General features: G+C 37.6%; 1 protein-coding gene across 1 annotated transcript; it reads left to right on the plus strand.

Annotated features, from left to right (window-relative positions):
- The first annotated feature begins 1,308 nt into the window (after nucleotides 1–1,308).
- On the plus strand, nucleotides 1,309–18,644 carry LOC140745605 (uncharacterized). Its single transcript, XM_073077544.1, has 23 exons — nucleotides 1,309–1,971; nucleotides 2,297–2,461; nucleotides 2,882–3,049; nucleotides 3,563–3,742; nucleotides 4,458–4,649; nucleotides 5,082–5,203; nucleotides 5,593–5,685; nucleotides 6,639–6,835; nucleotides 7,230–7,343; nucleotides 7,673–7,800; nucleotides 8,261–8,401; nucleotides 9,189–9,362; nucleotides 11,708–11,866; nucleotides 12,611–12,781; nucleotides 13,119–13,301; nucleotides 13,755–13,946; nucleotides 14,342–14,463; nucleotides 14,804–14,899; nucleotides 15,259–15,449; nucleotides 15,844–15,957; nucleotides 16,435–16,562; nucleotides 17,564–17,704; nucleotides 18,466–18,644. Exons 1-23 carry the CDS (start codon nucleotides 1,935–1,937, stop codon nucleotides 18,642–18,644), a joined length of 3,387 nt encoding a protein of 1,128 aa, XP_072933645.1. The 5' UTR covers nucleotides 1,309–1,934.
- The last annotated feature ends 4,165 nt before the right edge of the window (nucleotides 18,645–22,809 follow it).

Here is a 22,809-nt window from a genome sequence, read left to right on the forward strand (position 1 = left end):
AAAAAAATGAAAATAAAAAACGAAAGTTAGTGGTACGGAACTCGACTCGTTCGCACTCGACTCGTACTTGGCCAATTATTAAATTCATTAATTTCATGCCATAACTTGTTTTACTAATAATTTCAGCCCCAGTGGATAAACTAAACTACTTTTAGCATCGGTAATCGACGATTACTTTCGGAAGTGACTACATCATTAAGCTTCGCTGATATAATATCAATTTGCGATAGTTTGACAAAAGGGTTCATTTATACTGTTGACAGGCGAATTCGACTGCTTGCCGAAGACGCCTCATCATTATCATCATCAAACCATTACTGTCCCACTGCTGGGCACGGGTCTCCTCTCATAATGACCATAGTCCACCGCGCTGGCCAAGTGCGTATTGGTAAACTTCACTTTGAGATTTTTTTATTTTATAAATCTCTCAGATATGCACGTTTCCTCATGATGTTTTCCTTCACCGTTTAGCATGTGATAATTAATTTCTAATACGCACATCACTTTAAAAAAATCAGAGGTGCCTCAGATTTAAACCTCGGCCCCTCGATCGAAAGACCGAGTTTCTTAACCACTAGGCCATCACTGCTTTTTCACAAGTGTGGTAAAATATCAAAGGTTTGTGAAGACTACCAATACGCACATGACCAGCGCGGTGGACTATGGTCTAATCCTTCTCGTTCTGAGAGGAGACCCGCGCTCAACAGTGGGTCAGTAATGGGTCGATGATGATTATGACCACACCTGTCAAACCGGAACACAGTAGCGCTTAACCCTGTTATTAGGCAGAAGTAGGTGTGGCGGTGGTGCTTTCAAAGTTAAACCATTAAGTGATGGAACCGACTTCGGCAGACAAATAGGTTCAGCAACTACCCTGTGTGAACGAGCCCTTTCCATTCACTTAGGAATACGTTTTGAACGTATTTTTAAAAATGTATCATGATAAAATTAGGCCATTCTGAGTAAATACTATGGCAGATAAAATATCACATATAGATAAGGGCTTATAGATATAAAATATAATCATTTATCAGTAAATGTGTGAACATTAGCTACTCTGCTGGATTTGTAAACATTATTAATTATTGTGTTTTTCTAAGACATTTTCTATTTCTAATAAATAAAGTGAGAAAAATATGTGGTAAGTGTTAATCATGTTACTTTTTATTGATACGAAATTAAAATGGATTTACAATTCCTTGTCTGATTACTATACATCGGATTATATGCGATTGCATATTTGCATATGCAGATGGATAAAACACTATTTTTGACGTTATTGCATATTTCATTACTTACATGTATTCGGAGTATTGTTTTTTTGGTTCACAACTTTAAGATTATATTTTGGGCATATCTTGCCTTTCTATTGCATATTTCGCCCTGTTTGCACGCATATTTCGACATATTGATAGTGCATATAATCCGATATTGTTTACCTATAGAATGTATCCTATGGATAAAATTTGGATTATATGCTTTATCGGCGATCGTACCCGGAACTAACGATATAACTCAGTGTATATTATGTATTCTATTCAGATGGAATATAGTTCTTCTCCATATAGTTCCGACATTACAGCGTTTTCCACAGAAATCCTCAGAAACAACTCAGATTTTGAATTCTTTATTATTTTGCGTATTAAGTATGTCTTTTAAAATCCCTTTGAGGCGATCCGAGGTATGCCTGTTTTACATATTATATAACGCAAGTAAAAAAAAACATCTGTCGCACTAATGATGGTACTCGTAGCTTATTAGACTAAAAAAGCTTAAATTATAAAATATAAATAATGCTGGTTTATTCCAGATACTCAAGAGAACAGCTGAATATAACAGACAATATAAAGAGAAAGAAATCGAATAAAATAAAAGGAATAAATTCACTTATACTGACGAAAATTATTTCTTAGCTGAATCTCGTACACGTAAAAATGAATAATTTAGACAGGATACCATATTACACAAGAAGTAAGTATACCTTTATAAATGAATATTTAAATAATAGTCAATTTCAACACACTAAGATCTTGCTAAGATTGACCAAACATGTGTTGATTTCTAAGTGTATCTCCCTTACCAAATCTTGAACTCGTAAAACAGAACCAAATCTTGTAAAAGGGTATGGTGATTTTCTCTGCGGAGTCTGCAGAGAACCATTTATGGTCCTACCAGCTTACGAAACTTACCACCTCATATATGCAACATGTTCAGAAAATTTCGATAGTGTGATTCAGAATCAGCGCCATCTCTTGTCAATAGCCTTGTCAATACTAATTTTACCACTCCATTTCAGTCCAATCCAGAGTGAAGTCATGCTTCAACCCGCAAATCCTCGAGCCTCAGAAGATGAGGGCCTTCGTCATGGGGACCATGATAACGGCGATCGCTGGTGAGGTGACCGCCTACAAACTCATCCAGCAGAACATCAGAGCAGGCGAACTTAATATGTACACTGCTGGTTAGTTCAGTTCAAGTAGTGTGTTAGTGATACTAAGTATAATAGTTTCGCATTCACGGAAAAGTTAAACAGATGAAATAACCAATTTTCTTTCTACCGGAAAGGTTTTTCTACCACAAATCCATCTGGATTATTTTAGTGGGAGGATTTGAATCCCAGTTGATTTATATATAAGGTTACCATCTTACTCATCAAGAGTGGCAAATAATGTGTCATCAGTTTCAGAAAGAACCCCTGATCTATATGTTTCGAATGTCCATGGACGGGAATGATCACTAAATATCAGGTTGACTGCATTCTCACTCCTTCTACTCTATAAAAATAACTTAAGTCTCACAATCTTAGAATCCGAACCACTAGGCTATTTCTTCTATGATCCATACAGAAACCTAAATTATCGTGATAATCTTCTGTTTTCAGACTTTATCATAATCGGCATATCCATGCTCGAAGTGCTGGTGGGACATTTCGTGTCATGGTTTGGGTATAACCAGCGAAGACGAGTGGCGTTGCTGTGGAACGTTGGAGTCACTAGCATGTGCCTGATGTGGTTCGCTTTACCTGCTGTCACGAATAGGGAAGAATCAGGTATGATTTTACCTAGAAATTTTGAATTACCAAGTAAACTTGGCTATCAATGTGTCAGACGCCGGCTTCCTCAAGTGCCCAAGTATTTAAAATACACATTCATTCATGTCAAGTGTATATTGGAAGCCATTATTAAAGATTTAACTAAATACAATTTTATAAGGTATTTGTACCTGAAGTTGTACAGGTTTTCTTGCTCGTAAGTTCTCTCGTAATGATTATGGTTTAAGATTCTTTTCTATTTTTCTCAAGATTATTTCTTTAGGATAGTTTCTTTATTTGAAATCAAGGAAGTCAATAGTTAACTACCTTGCTTCAGCAAATCACCACTATGCCGAAATCTTCTAGTTTAGAATATGCCTTCAGCAGCAAACTTCTATAGATCATGTAAAGATTATTTATTTCTAGACATTTTCTTTTTCCAAAATACTGATATTTGGAGGAGGCCTGTACCCAGCAGTGATCGTCATAGGACACTAGATATATTCTCTCTTATGATACATTGTCTTCCAGAATACTGCCACGGCAGCAACTTCAACCTGAGGGACATAACAGTGACTTCCAGCGCAATTGTAAGGCTGTGTCTCATTCTGGCGTCATGTGTCATGTTCTGTCTAGCGAGGGTGGCGGTGTGGTGCCACTGTATCGCGTACATCGACCAATATGCACCAGCGAGGACTGGCATGCACTTTGGTAAGGAAAAGAAATTGGTAAAGACTTTTTTTTAAATATATTATTGAAGTTGCAAAGAAGCATGAAGTCCACCTGATGATACGTAGCTACTGCTCCCCTTGGTCAATTGTTATCAACACAGATAAGATATGATTCTTACCTTAGTCAGAGGTAGCAACTAATATAAGGACTAAGTATATGAGGACAGTATTTTTTTTATAATATAAGAGTAGCTGATATAAGAGAGTCCACCTGATGGTGGACTGCAAGTGGGTAGCCACTTGCCGCCCATGGACATCTGTAATCAACCCCAGATAGGATAAGATATTCCTACCTGAGGTCGGCCACAGATGCGCCGCTACCCCTGAGGACTAAGCCGGAACGCCTCAAAAAAGTCTGTCTCCCTTACCACACCCTTCAAACTGGAACACAGCACCGCCTAAAACAGCTGTTATTAGGTAGAAATAGATGTGGCGGTGGTGCCGCCGGAGTCGAACCACAAAGGGTTCTACCACCTTCAAAATCAAGTATATTAAGTATATAAGAATATGAGGACTAAGTTGAAACATCTTAGTGTTTTTGCCTTACCAAACCCATCAAACCGGAAAACAGCAGCGCTTAACACTGCTGTTGTTAGGCACAAAATATATATGGCGGTGGTGTCCATAACAGCTCTATTTATCGAAAGAAACTCCGCTCCCAAGTACCTATATAGAGAAATGAATGTGTTCTACAGGTATTTTAGTGATAATCCGCGTCATTCCCCTGCTCGTGGGTGACAAAATGGTGACGTCAGGACTTGAGAGCAATTTGACGATACATCTGCTCGGTCTCTTCGGAAGCAGTTTTGGTAATATCGTCCAGGTTTTCCTGTTCATACCTCGACGTCCTCCTACTGAAGAAGAAAGTTTTACACAGTCGAATAGAGGTAAGTTCTTCATCTTATGTAGGTCCAAGCACCAGCTTAGCCGCAATGAATGATGTTAATAAAAGAGACTTAATAATAAAGAGAATAAAGAGAGAAGGAGAATAAAGAGATTATAAAATAAAAACCCAATTATAAATATAGCCTATGTTACTCCTACAATTATGATGAATTGAACGACATGTCATATGTTAAAAGCCGTTTGGACTGCACGGCATCCTAAAGCATGAAACATGCATACATATGCTCAAAAACATTACCCTCCGCAATCGGGTGAAAAATGCTCCTGAAGATATAAAATCTCCACTAGCTCTACTGACTAAAACACTCATGAAATTCAATTGAATAAACATGGAAAGATTAGATCTTAAATTTGATATACAAGATGAACTTTTGAAAGCTGTATTCTATATTATCACTGATCCTTGCTTTCAGGTTTCATTGCAAGTCTTAACAGAGTCTTCAGGAATACGTCTGCAATGTCCCAGATGGTGGGCATCGGGTTACTAGCTGCTGCTTTATGGGGTTTTGCTTTCCATGAGGGTGATATTGTAAAGGTAGGGAATTTCGGATTTAATCGACTCTTTTGAAGTTCCACTGTTGGACATAGGCCTTTAATGCCTTTTTCTCTATCTATATATGATCTAGGGTTAGTTAAGCTCCATTTACCTGGAAATGTCGTAAAGATTACTATAAATTCAACTTTTTACATTAAATTGGATGCTTATAATATACTCGTAGAAGTTATGTTCGTATTCGATGTTAATTATGATTTGGTGAAACGGTATAATATCGTGAGTTCTTAACAATAATAATTGATTAAGAAAAATCGGGATATAACCTAAAGCTGAACCATTCTTCTAAGAGGAATAGCGTGCAGTAGAGTGGAGTTACAAGTTGATGATAAATGAAATGATTAATTATATAAGAATTACATTTGTTTCAGGTGACATACCATATAGACGTAGAACATCGACAGGGTCTAGTGGCCAATCTGCTACAAGTTATGCGATACCTGGTTGTAATAATGTCAGTTGTGGTGAGCGATTTAAATTTTCTATTAATATATTGGAGACGTCTTGCAAAAAAAAACATGTTAAGTATTTTAAAAGTAAATATATATTTTTTACTAGTTTTTTCCCGCGGCTTCGCCCGCGTTTAAAAGCCCGCGTTTAATATAACATACTAACATACATAAAACTGAAAATTCGTACCTTCAACTTTGCTAAAGATCATCACTTGATCAAATGCATAATTTACGATTCAATCCTTACTAATATCGATTAAAATAATCGATGTTTTGGGTCCAAAAGATCAATTCTCCGATTAATCGATCTTAGATCGCCATCCCTAGTTCCCGTGGGATTTCCGGGATAAAAACTATCCTATGACCTTTCTCGGGTCTCAGACTATCTTTGTACAAAATTCATTAAAATCGGTTCAGTGGATTGGGCGTGAAGAAGAGACAACCAGACAGACGGACAGAGTTACTATCGGATTTATAATATTAGTAAGGATAAGGATTACAGAACTAGCTAAGCTAACTAAACGTTACACATATCTGTATTTATATTAAGGAAATAGTGTGCAGTCCATTTGATGGTAAGTGGCTACTTTTGCCCGTGGACATCTGTAATCAACCCTAGAGAGGATAAGAGTCTTACCTGACGCCAGGTGCTTCTCATAAGAACTAGGTTGAAATGCCTAGGATAAGATCCCTAGAGAGGATAAGAGTCTTACCTGAGGTCGGCCAGGTGCGATGCTTCTCATAAGGACTAGGTTGAAATGCCTAGGATAAGATTTCCCTTACCACACCTTTCACTTAAGACAAAAGTGCTTAACTTTGCTGTTATTAACCAAAAATAAGTGTGACGATGGTGCCTCCGGAGTCACAAAGGGTTCTGCTACCTATCTGTCTTCCTTTTTGTTAACAAGTTTCTTGAGTATATGGTTTGGGACTTAATATAATAATTATTTTTTTCTGTGCACTAGTACGTCGGCGTGAAGTTCTCTGCCCCAATTCTGGAAGTATTCTGCCGTTTCCGAGTCATTAAGCAAGCTACCAAAATGAGCATCATTGCTCTGGTCTTCTACATTCTTCTTGTCACAATCTCCAAGTGCGAGAGGGGCTCAGTCGCTGGACTAAACAACAACCACTATAACCAACCGAGCTGTAGTGTTGCTTGCGGGTGAGTTTCTTTTGCCTTCCCATTTTTGAAGATTTTGGGTTGACTTTTTAGAGATTTTGTAAGGTGTGTGTGGTTCCTTTGTTTCCTTTGTGGTTTGACTACGCCACACCTATTTCTACCTCATACAGCAGCGTTAACCGCTGCTGTGTTCTAGTTTGAAGGGTGTGGTAAGGGAGACAGACTTTTCCGAGGTGTTCCAGCTTAGTCCTCAGGGGTAGCGGCGCATCTGTGGCCACAGGTAGGAATATCTAATCCTATCTGGGGTTGACAAATGTCCATGGGCGGCAGTAGACTATCAGGTGGACTACATGCTCGTCTGCTACTCCTATATAAAAAAAAAACTTAGAAATCTTACAGTCCACCCATGTAACGTTCAATTTCCTCAACATTTCAGATGCGCTCCAAGATGGAGTGAGTTCGAACCTGTCTGCGTTGTAGATCAGGTCACAACTTACCTCTCGCCGTGTCAGGCGGGATGTTCTAGTTCAATACTAGTTCACAATATTAAGTAAGTTAATCAATTTTGGCAGATCAGAGGCATAAATCTAGTCAGATTGAAAAATGTTACCAAACAAGTTGATTATTTACGAGGAGCAATCAAATTCTGATTTGTTTTATTCAAATTGTTGAACCAAAAGGTCATGTACAACAGAAGATTTTGAACTGGAAGAAAGGGATGGTTTTGGTCACGAATTCGGAGGATTTTCATACACAAAATATTTAAAAATCTTCAATAGCGTGATTCAGGATCGTACGACGAGTTTCAACAAGCTACCAAATTTAATTAATTAAACTTTGTATGAAGATACACCAAATAGAACTTAATATTTCTTTCAGGGTATACACAAATTGCACATGTGCTCCCGGGAACGGACCGGCAGCCCTAGGAGCTTGCAGCCTGGATGACTGTTACCAATCTCACCAGATGCACCAGGTTTTCTTTATGATGGTCGTTTTAGCCACTGGTAATTAGATTTTTTATGACTAATAGGTACTTATTCATATTTTGATTAATACGATTGGTCAATAGAGAAAGGTTAGAAAGAATAAAAAATACATAAAGACACATAGAGCGTACTCCTTTGTGTAAGTAGGCTAACTATGCTTTTTGAAACTATGATTCGGGTATCACACTTTGTCTTTTAAAAAACAAGTTATTCAAATAAATGCGCGCTTTCTACGTGTGTTTTCTTATATTTATATTTTTTAATATCAGGTATTACCAATACCTGATATTAAAAAATAGTTTAGTGTCAGTCCCAAAACCTGGTTCATCCCTTCTCATCATCATAATGTTGCCATCGGCCTTTTTAATTAATTAGCTTCCCAAAAAGTGTACCTACACTTGTGTCTGGGCTTATTACGTGTCTGACAATAGGACATAATTTGTTGTAGTTATATTTATTTTATTAATTAATTCCACAGTGCTGGCCCTCCAAGCTCAAGGCCTGTTGATCCTCCGGACGGTCGACGGTCGCGACAAGTCGCTGGCGCTCGGCGTCGCCTCCGCCATCGTCTCCATGCTCACGTTTGTTTGCGGCCATGGCATCTTCCTGGGCATCAGTGGTAAGGATACACGCGATACGACGCGACATAATTCAATACAATACGAAGCAATTTATAAAATGACTAAAATTATATGTATTATACATTTTATATTTCTATATCTTCCTTCTAACAGTGGTATAGAGTTATTATTTATTATTATTATTTATTATTTATTTATTTTGTTGCCGTGTCTCTGATTTAGAACGTATATGCGGTTACTGTATCCCTTGGTTAAAGGGTGGACTAACACAAAGGCAGACAAATTGAAGGTGGTAGAACCCTTTGTGGTTCGACTCCGGCGGCACCACCGCCATACCTATTTCTGCCTAATAACAGCAGTGTTAGACGCTGCTGTGTTCCGGTTTTAAGGGTGTGGTAAGGGAGACAGACTTTTCCAAGGCGTTCCAGCTTAATCCTCAGGGGTAGCGGCGCAACTGTGGCCGACCTCAGGTGGGAATATCTAATCCTATCTGGGGTTGATTACAGATGTCCATGGGCGGCAGTAGCCACTTACCATCAGGTAGACTGTATGCTCGTCTGCTACTCCCACATTATAAAAAAAATGTTCCCATTTGGTTCAGATTGCTACCTCCAAATATCACTCTGAATAATATTTGGGGCAGCAATTTCTTCAAAAGGTACAGGTAGGGAAATAAGAGACTACGGTAGTACGGTAGCAGGTCGACCTCTAAGTACTCCAATGTTATCTAGGGATTTTCCCAAGTTATCTTGCGTTTATTTGCTGCTTATTTCATGATCAATACTTACGTATATTTGCAAAATCAATTGTAAATCTATTTCCCAGCGGCAACATGCAGATGGTACGCAGGAGGACGTTGCCATCTCCACAGTGAGAGGCTCCCGGTCTACATCGCCTCCGCCAGCGCGGCCATGGTCTTCCTGGCCATCAGCATCAACGTCTACACGTGGGTCTACTGGAAGGTGGCTGACAGACGGAAGAAATCAGAAGACTTAGCGAGTCCAGAAGAACGGAATTTAACGGATTATTGATAAGAATATAGACCTGTGAAACCCGCCACACCTAGCTATGTCAGCCTCATGACAACGTTGTAGAGCTGCTGTTGTGATCTGTTGTGTACTTGTATGTATGGGAGAAGATAGCTTGTGTATATGCGACGTTCCAATTTAGTTAGAGGCAGAAATGCATAAGGATATTTTGTATTTTAGACAATGCTCAACTTATAAGTAGTCGATAGAATAATACCCCTTGTGTAAGGTACACAAAGTTTCTAATTTAGTCCTCAGGCGTAGTCAAGTGATATCGGAAGAATAAATTTTCAAATTTAACTACCTCGTTGTTATTTTTATAGGTATTTACTTAAGTGTACAAAATATAAATAAATACGTTTATTTATTATGTAGGTACATTTCATTTAAGAATTTTATTATTAAATTTCTTACTGTTTTTAACATTTTGTTATTTACTAAAGTTATTAAAAATAAAGGATATGAATTAAACATGGACATATTTTCCCGCTCCCATTTTTCTGCTTATTGTACATGAGTTAAATATCAGACACAGGTAATTCGTAAACGTTGAACGTTTTTGAGCAAAACTTAAATACGCATACTAAGGGTACTGATTCTACGAAACAAAACATGAGTTTTAACGATCCACCATTTAAAACATTGCAGATAAACGAAGGTAAAGCATTGACAAAATAATGTTGTCTTATCAGCAATCTCCAAACCTCACATTCATTAATATCGATAATTTCTGATAAAACCCAGTTGCGAATTAGTATCCTGACTTTTATCACTAGATGCGGCCGTTATTATTGTTTTGTAAAAAATGTGGATTAAGTTATGATTTTCAAAGATATTTACAATAATTTTCATAGTGATCATGTGTGTTAGTTTCAATAAGTTACAGGGTATTTAATTTATTAAATAATAGAATGAGTTTCCTTGATAATACAGGTGAGATTTATCAACCTTCATATGTTTATTTACATTATCACTACCTAATATATTATAGTGGTTTGTTACATTTATTTGTTGTTTAATGGTAGTCGTGTGCTGCGTTGTTATTGAAAAGACATAGTTCTATATATATACGTAAACTTCTATTATATCTGGGGTTGATTACAGATATCCATGGGTGGAAGTAGCCACTTACCATCAGGTGGGCTGCATGCTCGTCTGCTACTCATATACTATAAAAATAATAATAATATTAATTGAGAACAAAATTTAATAATCAGTGATTACATATAAAAATCGCGTTATGATATTAATAAGTAGTCATTACTTCAACTTAGGACATTAGCACTAAGTATTTTGTAGCGATGTTAAAACTTAAATTTCTTTTTTATTAACCAAAAAAGTCATGCAAATTTCCATAGGCTCAGTTCTAAATGGTATTTTCATACAGCCAGTCTTAAGAATGCCACAAAACAATTTGGATGAGAGAGAATAATTAAAATGAACAATAGAGGGAAGGAAAAAAGGGAAGGAATAACTGAAAGTATCAATGAAACTTTTGCTTTTTAAGAGAGGAAATAATCTGTTACTTTAAGATTGAATTATAATTCACATTATATAATTACAATTCACGTGTTATCCTAAATAAGATAGTGTTTTAGACAAATAGGAAGATTTCTGTTTCTACAGCGATAAATATGAAATAATCAGCTAAATAATGAATATCGTAATTAAGAGATAATGATAACATTATTGTATGTTAAGTAGATCCAATCGCATGTAAAAAATAAGGAAGGTTATTGGTAATTAAAATATTATTGTTTATTTATAAAGGCGGTACAATAATTTGTGGTTCGACTCCGGCAGGATCGGCGCAACACCTTTTTCTGCCTAACAACAGTAGTGTTAAGCATTACTGTATTCTGGTTTGAAGGACGTGGTAAGGAAAACATACTTTTCCTAGACGATCCAACTTGGTCCTCAGGGGTAGCAATAGCAACACTAGCAACGCATCTGTGTACTAAGTACTGTACTGTGTACTGTGTAAAAAAAAACTGTGTACTAAGGGTACAGTACTTTTCTCTCTAACCGCACACCTTACTATGAGTTTTTACGTTTATACAAAAATGACTGTTTTTGTATTTGTTTACGTATTTCCCATACATTTCCAATCAGTTCTGCTATAGTCCGCTAGGGGCGCTGATTGGAAATGTATTGGCAAATACGTAAAGAAATACAAAAACAGTCATTTTTGTAAAAACTCATACTAAGTGTACAGTACTTTCCACTCTAACCACACACCTTACTTCTAAAATCGTAATAACAAATGCTCTACTTATCTATCTATCTCCCTCTTTCTATCTCTATCTTCAGTTCTAGAAAAGCCATGGCAACTGCTCCGGAAGTACATCTTGACGATCCCCCGCTTCGACCTGTTCCTCCAGGGTACGCTGCTCATCGTCACTCTTCTGGAAGCCAACGTGTTCCTCCTCATCAGACGGAATGACTCCAGTGGTTATATACGGTCTATTAATGAAGGTAAAGTAAGTTTAATACATGGCTATAGCTTTTATAATAGACTTCCCACAGCAGTAGGTATAGTGTATAAAAATTATAAATAATAATGTATATAATAATTGCATATTGCATCAAATATATTTTTTGGGAAAAAATAATATTTAAAAAAATAGGGGTCCATTTAGCCCTGCTTCTCACCAGTCAGGTCAGCAGTTCCGTGTTGGGGTATAATAGGAGAGGTATGTGACAAGTTTTCAGCTTGCCTCAAATACCTACCCAAAAATTGGTGCCAGCTCTCGCACCATGGTTTCGTGTGACTGGGCAATAGATCAAATCAAATCAAATCAGTTTTTTTTATTCAAAATAGGTACTTTACAGAGCACTTTTTGAATGTCAATACAACTACCACCACTTCACAAGGTGTTTCGTTATGGCGAAGAAGCGGCGAAAGAAACTCCATAACACACATCTTTAAAAAAAATGTTCTTGACAATGTCAACTTAACGTAATGCTACATGTGGAGCTGGATCTAATTCAGACCACACCGTTTTGTCAGTCAAATAATCACTTACTTTATAGAACGCTTTTTTACATAGCGTTAGTTTAACGACATGTTTGAACTCATCATCATTGATCATTTTGAAAATAGCTTTCTCGCCTGTGATAATTTTTAGATAAAAAGTGAACGTTGCGTAAAGATATTTGCAACACCAAAGGAAAAAAACTTCTTTCCTTGTTTTCGAATTTTCAATTATTTTCTTCCAGACTGGGTGACTGTGGGTGCCGGTGGTGCTCAGTTCCTGCTGGGGGCTGTAGTGGCCTTCTACGGCAGCTCTCGGCGTCACTTCGCTCTGTCTGGCTGGCTGGCTATCACGTCCATCTGCAGCTTGATAGTCCTGGCGTTCCCGTTTGCTGACTCTGATCCACCTTCAGTTAGTACGTATCGTAACGTAGTTAGTTATAATTTAGGTTACTTTAGTTTTCTTCAAAAGTAACTGAAGATAGATTCATAATGGATTCCTTAACAATGGATAGGATTTACCAAGGACCTATATAAAACATATATATTGAAAAATTACTATAGGTAATATGATAGAAACAAATTAAAAAATGTTAGAAAAGTAAATATATATGTACATAAAACCAAATAAATGTATTGTAGGATGATTTAGCATAAACTTTTAACGGTTTCAAAGTAAAGATTTCTCTATCTTAGTTCTTTCTATCTTGCTAAAACAATATACTAACTAACGCACAACCCCATGTCCTCCAGAACTATGCGGCGGCGACAGCATCTCAGCATACTCCAGCATCATCATCGACGGGAACAAGACTCCTCGCACGGTCTTCCTGGTCCTGACTGCTATCCTCTGCTCCCTCGCCAAGATCAGCGTGTGGGCCCACGGCCTCACGTACTTGGATGACCATGAGCCACAGAATGGACCATATTTTTATGGTAACTTTATCAGTAATCTGTTATTTCTTCTAGGCAATCTCCTCTCAGATTGGAGATTTTAGAATGTGTACATTCTGACGTTAAAACCCTAATCCACAACAAACTTAAAGAATTTTTTTGATTATATATAAAAGAACATTATTTAGAACTCTGAGGCGTTAAGTCTTAAGTAAATATGTTTTTCTTACAGTGACTTAAGTAGATTTCAAATTGATACCATGTTGAAGAATACTCATAATAAGTTAAAAGCCATTAAGGCAAAAATTTTCAAAACCTGAAATGCCCATATCCTAATAACTCTTATTATTACAATTGATCCTTGACCTATAAGGGTGAGGGACCTGAATATCTGTAATTTTCAGTTAGTATTTCGGTGTAAAATATAAATAAATAATCAAAATAAATTCATACTTTTCTCTTTTCGCTTTTCTACATCTTCACCTTTGTTCCCAGGTATCCTGATCTCCATCCAGCTGTCCCTAGGCCTGAACGGCTGGTCGTGGCTGCAGCCAGGTTCCCTGCGAGATGATTGGTGGGAAGCGCACGTCAGTGTATCCTGCCTGACCCTGATGTTTGCTATACTCTTCACGCTCTTCCCGAAGAGAATGCCGGATTATAAGGAGCTGGATGAAGGGGAGGATACTGGTAAGGTGGACATGTTACAAGAAAAAATACTTTCTGTCAAGCTCAACAGCTTCCAAGTTTGTGGAACCCTCATTAATTGATATGTCGATGCTATTCCATCAAATTGCCTTTAGGTACAAAATATTTTTTGAAGTATTTTGGGCTAAATTACTTAGACTAATAGAGTAGGTACTCTGTAAAAACAGCAAACTATATAAGAGTCCAGTTAAATGTAATTTTGTGTAAAATAGCGCAATTATGACTCTTAAAACCTTTTGTTGGAGGTTGAAAAAATTATTAGTAAATTAAAGTAATTTGATTAAGTAAGTAAGAAAGTAAATACGCCGTTTTCAAGGAATACATACTATGCGGGCAATTGAAGAAAGTTATTTGTAATCCAAATGGGATATTTTCAGCTCTATGGCCAACTCTCCTTCGGCTGTTTGGCAACAAGGTGTTTATGCTGCAAAGTGTCGCTATCTCCCTCTTGCATGCAGCTCTGTTCAGCTTCATAGATTTCGATGATGAATATATTCAGGTCAGTGATCAAGCTACAATGGTACTTTTATAAATACAGTGCTACATAAATAATGCTATTCTTCATTTATTTTCTTATTGTTACAAAATTTGACCCGCGCTGAATGTTATAGCATCCGAACGTATCGCGAAATTTTGGCGGCAAAGTGGGTACTTACTATGCCAATAAATAAAATGAAGAAGTTGTGTGTTAAGTTTTAAATTAAATACTAACTTCTCTCCAAAATCTGTAAATTTATTCATTTGTACTCTGTACATCTGTGAGGTTGTTATGGTAACTATAGTTTTTGATACGGCTGAATTGATTTTGATTTGATTCCTTTATTTCTTTTCTTTTCCAGGCGCGATTCCATGTGGAGACGATAAGGCAAGACCCACGCACTTCACGGGCTATTAACGACATATTCCGCTCGCTTGTTATTATATTCTTCGTCACGGTAAGCTTCCAGATATTTTGAAACACTACTTCGTCATCAACCCATGGCTCACTGCTGGGCACGGGTCTCCTCTCAAAGTGAGGGAAGTTTAGACCAGCTTTCGTCGTGACATATAACGAATTATTATCTAACAACCAGTTATTGATCATGTAAATCAAATAGCCTTCGATTCAAGGGCTTCCAACTTTGCTCTCTTACCACACCCTTCAAACCAGTACACAGCTGTTATGAGACAGAGATATGTATGGCGGTGGTGCCACGGTAGTCGAATCGCAAGGGGTTCTACCAACTTTGTAATTCAGGTGAATTGTCATATGAATTTTATATACCAATTTCAGGTGAATTTTGATTGATTCCAGGTGTTCAGAGTCCGTTTCTCAATGCGTCGGAGCGACGGCGTAAAAGCGAGCACTGCGTCTCGCGTGGGCGGCGTGGTCGCCATCTTCGTCGCCATTTTCTTTTCCGTGCTGACTGCCCTCGGCTGCGACCTGGACACCATCGCTGGCGTCAACGGGGAGTACACGCAGCCTGACTGCAGCTTGGACTGTGGGTAAGGGCTTTTTAAACGATCATGAGTACTCTTTTATAATGAACAGATGTATTGAGGAAACAGAGAAAACTTCAGATTCAGAGGTCTTAGGAACAATTGTACGGACACCACAACTGTACTGACTTTCTTTCTTTCTGACACGAATTATGTCGTATTTGCAAATATCAAGACCAGTTGGGGTGCCTACAATTCATTTTAATTTACTTGATGCTAGAGCCGTTTAAATTATATGCCATCAATCCCAAACAAAATTAGATTCCTCTCCAAGATCAGCCACAAATGGATTGGAACAACTTGGAACAACTCACCATATCCTTCAAACCAGAACATCGCAGCGCTTAATACTGTTTACATTTACACAAGTGAGACAGTAGCGTTTAATTTCTTTCTTCAGGTGCAACTCTGAGAACTACGGCTTTAGTCCCGTGTGTATGCTTGACAGCCTCTCCACCTACTTCTCGCCTTGCCACGCCGGTTGTAACCAGTATGAAGATCTTAATGGATTCGTGTAAGTAGACGTTACTAGATTGACAGTCGAAACTCGGCGTGTTACTCGAGGGGTCATCATCAACCCATCACTGTCCCACTGCTGGGTACGCGTCTCCTCTCAGAATGAGGATTAGGCCATACACTACCGCGCTGGCTAACTAGTTAGACTTACCTACTTACTCACATATCGTTGAAAACTTTCTTTAAGATCTTTTAGGTATGCAGGTTTCCTCGCGATATTGTCCTTCACTGTTAGAGCAAATTAAAACATTGTACTTAAACTTGCATATGTGTGAGATCTTAAAATAATTGATCAATGGTATTTGAAGTCTACCAATTCGCACTTACGCAGTGCGATGGATTCTTCTCTAAACTCACACAGAGGAGCAGTGGGACAATGCTGACGACACCGTTCCTTTATCTAGAATAACTGTTCTTTTTGATCTATCCCTGGACATATGTATAGCTCAGACAATCTTATTTATTCTGATTACAGATTGTTATCCAACTGCACGTGTGGCATTGAAAAACAAAGAGCTATTAGAGGTCATTGCAGGCTCTCAAGCTGTCAAAGCACCTACTCCTTCTACCTGCTCTTCTTCACGCTTGTTCTTGCTGTTGCTGGTAAGATGAATTAACTAGATAAGTATATTGAAAGTAAGATGAAGTATGATGTGGAGAGAATTCGGAAAGGTACAGATTTTAAATGAAAAATAGACAGAGCAAAGTCTTTAGAAATCAGATTACATTCTCTGTATTTCCTTTAAAAGTGAATCGTCCGTAATATCTCCGCTATTTCACTGTCATTTTACCATGCCACGAAAGTTTCAAATTTAATCTTCGAGCGAACTAAAAACTAAACCTATGAGCAAAATGCCTTGCAGCAGATGTACTTATGAGTTGGACTTATCCAATTGGTAATGGTAAACCTTTGAATATCTCATGTAAGAACTTAAGATTTGGAAACGAATTCTATACTCCATCTAGCAGCTTTTGATCTCTCCTTGTATAACCTACGCCACACCGATGGCGATAAAATAATTAACACATCTACACTCATAGCACATTAGGAATCCCTGTTGTGGGTAGCATGAACACACATAAAGATTAATACAAAAACACCCAGGCCAAGAACATATATGTAAATTTATCAAATCCTTATCCTTACTTCCTTACTTATATTATAAATCCGAAAGTAACACGCCCAAACCACTGAACCGATTTTAATGAATTTTATCTTTTGTACAAAGATAGTCTGAGACCCGAGAAAGGACATAGGATAGTTTTTATCCCGGAAATCCTACGGGAACTAGGGATGGCGATCTAAGATCGATTAATCGGAGAATCGATCATATGGACCCAAAACATCGATTATTTTAATCGATATTAGTAAGGATTGAATGATCTTTAGCAAAGTTGAAGGTACAAATTTTCAGTTTTATGATTGTTAGTATGTTATATTATTTTCTTTTAAACGCGGGCGAAGCCGCGGGCAAAAACTAGTATTACATATATGTAAATATGTCTGGCCGGAGTATGGTGACCGCCCAGCCCTTTCCAACATTTCCTCTGACATTCTTCTTCTACACTTAACTCTAACTTAACTTCAAGTTCATCTCTTCCAGGAGCGTCATGTGTGATGCAAGGTATGGTGATCCTGCGCTCGGTGAAGCGCTGTGACAAGCCGGTGGCGGTGGGCGTGTCGTTCGCCATCATCGCCGTGCTGGCCCACGTACTGGCACACCTCTTTTATATGATGATTAGCCGTGAGTATTTACCAGTTTACATCATTGTCTTTGGCGATACATTGTCCCACTTTTCTACTTAATAACAGCAGTGTTAGGCGCTGCTGTGTGCCAGTTTGAAGGGTGTGGTAAAGGAGACAGACTTTTCCGAGGCGTTCCAGCTTAGTCCTCAGGGGTAGCGGCGCATCTGTGGCCGACCTCATGTAGGAATATCTAATCCTATCTGGGGTTGATTACAGATGTTCATGGGCGGCAGTAGCCACTTACCATCAGGTGGACTGCATGCTCGTCTGCTACTCATTTATTATAAAAAAAAAAAAACTTCTGAGGAATGTGGAATAAGGATTTGAGGATTTAGCTTTTGACCACCGTGCTGGTCAAGTGCAGTTTGATAGACTTCACACACCCTTAAGAAACTTTTTTAATAACTATCAGGTGTGCAGATTTCCTCACAGTTTTCCTTCGCCGATTAAGCAAGCGATACACATAAAACTTTTCATATGTTATGACAGTAAGCAAGATAGTTGCTTTTAAGGATCACCTTAACCTATCAAGGTTTACTGAATAAACAAGCATGTACCGTGCCATAAGTTACTACTGCCGGCCATGGACATCAGTAATCAACCCCAGATAAGATTAGATTCATATCTAAATTGGTCCGCCTCACATAAATGTCTCCCTTTACCCTTCATAACTGAACACAGCAGCTGCAGAAATAGTCAGATTTCTACCAATTTCAGCCTAGATCATTTTTATATCAGTTCTTGATTATCTTGTTACAGATTTAACCTGTGCATACAAGCACAACAGTGTGTGCCTGTTACATCACCCCACACTGTGGACCATGGGGCTGACGAGTGTAGTCCTGACGTTATCGTCAGCGGCCGTCAGTATCGCCGTCAGTATCATATCTAGGCCTGGGTCGGGAAGAGAGAACGGGTCGATACATATTCGTTACTGACGGCTAATTTGTATATTGTAGTTATAGTTAAGTATAGATATTTTATTAAATATGAGAATTTATATACATTTGGTTCGTTTTTCTATTAATATGAGCCATCAAAAACAATGCTTGTAAAAAGATCCAAGTCTCGCCATTCAGTTCTTCTACCGTAAAAAGTTTTGAGATCTATGTAAAACCAAGCCGGTAAATGTATGCAGTCCCTACTTAAGGGACCTTCTGTCTTAAGGTATTATCTCACTATCTAACCTAACAACATCTCATGGGACCATACCAATATTAAAAATCTTTTATGTTCTAAATAAATTAACGTGGCAATCGTACTGCAAGTCACATTGTGTTTTCATCTTATCATATCGCATCACACAGGTAACATTAGTACGATTGCCACGTCGATTTATTTAGAACATAAAAGATTTTTAATATTGGTATGGTCCCATGAGATGTTGTTAGGTTAGATAGTGAGATAATACCTTAAGACAGAAGGTCCCTTAAGTAGGGACTGCATACATTTACCGGCTTGGTTTTACATAGATCTCAAAACTTTTTACGGTAGAAGAACTGAATGGCGAGACTTGGATCTTTTTACAAGCATTGTTTTTGATGGCATCTCATTCCTTTTTGTAGATATTTCTACTCTTTTCCTTTCCGGTACCTTCTACTAGTTGAATCTCAACAACAGATTTTTTAAAGCCAATTAAATTTTTGTAGTTAGTCTTTGTAGTTATGTAAATAATCTTGCCATTCATCATCACTTTCATTCGAACATGACAATAAATTAAATCAAAAAAAGTTACTATTTTGACAACTGAAATTATTCCCATTGTCCTCAGGAAAAAACATCTCTACTGATTGTGATTTATTTATTTATTTATTTATAGTGATTTAACGTGTCTTCGTATTAAATAATCGACATCCCTTACTTTCTTCTGAATATCCGACAAAAATCATTGGTAATCTTTCACTGACTTCGTCGGACTCCGGTTTTTTATATAAACCACAGTATTTACTGCTCTTGCTCAAATTCGGTTCAATTTATAATATACTTCTGACTTCTGAAATGAAATTAAATGAAATGTTTATTTAATAATGATAACATTCGTTTTAAACTTCTCGCATTTACAATAATAGTTCTGTTAGCTGTTTCAACCACAACAATTTGTTTAGGGGTATATAGCATCGCCTTCTGATGTAGAATTCCATTTGTTGATAAGAAAATATTGAAAGCTCTATTACAAAATTTCGTTCATCCATCTGATCTCATACCTACATTTGTTCGACTTGCTAGTTCCCATTTCAACACTTTATATTTTTGAAATTTCGTAAATACTCACTCTTATATTTGAGAAAATAAACATGTGTCATTCGTGAATAATAGTCGATAAATAATAACATGTACCTTGAACCGTTGAGTGAAGTAGCTTCCATGGGACCACATGAATCTGTATGTACGATCTCCAGTATATCGTTCGTTCGCGTTCAGAGGTTTGGAAATGGTTTCTTACTAGTCGTCATATCCGTCGTAATGTTCACATCATCAAGCCCGGTCATAATATTCTTATATTCCGGATTAATATGGGCTAGTCTTCTATGCCAATATTTATTTGACATTGTCAAATATCATATCGGTGATTTGACAAATTGTTTAAATTTATATATACCATGTACGTTGTGGCCAGTTGCGATGATGTTATCCATAGAGTTACTAATAGTGCAACCGTTTTTCAAGAAATTAACAGTAAATCCTTTTTCAATAAGTTTACTCACCGCTAACAAATTCATACTAAAATTATTAGTCTGCATTTGTCTTTTGCATTCAACTGTAGTTATTTTTAGAATTATTATTTGCAGAGTATATTAATAATACATATTTTCAGCTAGACTATATTTTTATTCACTTCTATTTAAAACTTAACTCACCGTACAATATAATTTTATATATAGCTATTATAGATTACAAATAATTTATATTAAAAAGGTTTCTTATAATAGTTTCCACGTTTTTTCCGGGTAGGTATTACCACAAAATAAAAACTAACAGAAGTCAATCTTCATACAAAGTGGGCTGGAGTAACGCACACATAGACACCACTTACCGACTAGTTATCTCGGGGGGACTCGACTCGACTCGTCAGTTCATTTTTACACGCATTTGTAACTGTTTTGTGCAAGCAATGGAGCAAAAAAATACCCTAATTGTGCAATGGACGGTTGTTTAAATTCAACATTAAACTGTGGATTTTCGTTTTTTTTATAGCTATCAATTATCAAGCCACTAGGAGCTGATATTTTTGGTGATCATGGCAAGAATATGTTATAAAGTGGCTATCTAAGCTCGATTTATATAACAGTTTCCTATTTCGAATCACTTGAAATGAATATAACTAAATTTTTGTAATATTGCGTTGAAATGTTAGGTACCTAATATTACGTAAGTTGAAAACATGATTTTTTGTTCGTATATATATTGGTTTGTCTTTAATGCCATTTGGTAGGTTTAGGTCTAAAACGGATAGGGCAAAAGGAATTGTGTAATTAGGGTAATCCTTTTAGAAGTTATTAGGGATTTTCCATTGTGAACATTGTAAATTTTTATATGTAAGCTTATTTTCATAGACATTTATTTATGCGCAATAAGGCCGAAATTTGCCTAAACACTTGTTTCCTTGGAAACAAACTTATTATTATTTTATAATACGGTGACAGTTGCTTTACCTCACGACAGTTATTGTATTTTGTGTATGTTGCCGTTAGATTGTAGAATACGTTAGCATACACATTAACTAGGCAGTCTTAAGATTAGCTAGAAAATATGCAGATTAACTATGTAGTTAAAATTTGAAACATCTTTTCAGACTTGTTCTTAGGACTAAAACACATGCCTTTTTACGACACGACGACGTAGTGTGATACATAGCGACATCGTGCCGCAAAGCGATATTGTTTCGTGAAAATATACAAAGTTTGTCGTAAATTCATGACACGACGACGCATCATAGCATGCATGGGTCGACGTCAAGGGGTAAAAATTGATACAATCTTCGTTTTGTACTTTAGGTAATGGCCAAGCTAATCTGCGTTTTAACTGATTTAGGCACATTAGCCGTAACATCTAGTTTTCTTCTTATGACATTTGTCAGAAATTCGGAATGTTTTTGATATTATATAACTTTTTAGGGTTCCATACCCAAAGAGTAAAAACGGAACCCTATTTCTAAGCTGTCCGTTTGTCTGTCTGACATAGAGCTCTATTTCTGGATCCTTAATAGATAGAAACTTAAATTTTTTTACGGCATATTTATAATGGTGGCCGCTTTAACAACAAGTAATAAAAGTAAAAAGAAAAACTTTCAAATAAAGGAGAGTTGCCATACAAAGACCTTCTTTTTCTTTATGAAGAGGAGGAAACCTTCAAAAGGTACTCAACGACGTGGGAGTGACGCCGGGTTATGTGGGACTTTAGCCGCACTAAAATCCTTCGGTGGCCGTCCTCAACGTTTGTCGGAGAACTCCGGGATCTCCGACTGAACGCAACCGAAGTCCTCTAAGCGCGATGCCTCGATCGAGCTCTGCGTTGGGAGAACAGTTTTCGCTCCTCCTAAACTATCCGGTGTTTTTTTTTTTTTTTATAATGTAAGAGTAGCAGACGAGCATGCAGTCCACCTGATGGTAAGTGGCTACTGCCGCCCATGGACATCTGTAATCAACCCCAGATAAGATAAAATATTCCTACCTGAGGTCGGCCACGGATGCGCCGCTACCCCTGAGGACTAAGCTGAAACGCCTCAGAAAAGTCTGTCTCCCTTACCACACCCTTCAACCGGAACACAGCAACTTCTAACACTGCTGTTATTAGGTAGAAATAGGTGTGGCGTTGGTGCCACCGGAGTCGAACCACAAAGGGTTCTATCACCTTCAAACACTTTGTTCACGACGGTATGCGACTACACATACCGCCGTCCTTCCCGCGGACACTTATTGGACGGTTCGAGCTCCCTCTTGCCACTCCCAACTCCGGAAGCCCCCTTTTAGTCGCTTTTTACGACAGGCACGGGATATCGAAGCCCTTTTTTAGTCCAGGAACTACAGGGACAAATATATAAGGACCTGCTATTTTTTGGCGTTTTTCATTTTATCTATTGAACCGTAATAGATGTTACAGTTG

This window comes from Epargyreus clarus, unplaced genomic scaffold (genome assembly GCF_041222505.1).
Source record: "Epargyreus clarus isolate Ecla_fem2 unplaced genomic scaffold, WU_Ecla_fem_2.2 ptg000010l, whole genome shotgun sequence".
NCBI lineage: Eukaryota > Metazoa > Arthropoda > Insecta > Lepidoptera > Hesperiidae > Epargyreus > Epargyreus clarus.

Bases quoted from the DNA above. Each gene is read 5' to 3' on its own strand.
- LOC140745605 (XM_073077544.1), top strand. From the start codon at position 1,935: ATGAATAATTTAGACAGGATACCATATTACACAAGAA. The intron at 1,972-2,296 runs GTAAGTATACCT...ACTCCATTTCAG, and splicing joins GATACCATATTACACAAGAA to TCCAATCCAGAGTGAAGTCA. The intron at 14,464-14,803 runs GTCAGTGATCAA...TTTCTTTTCCAG, and splicing joins TCGATGATGAATATATTCAG to GCGCGATTCCATGTGGAGAC.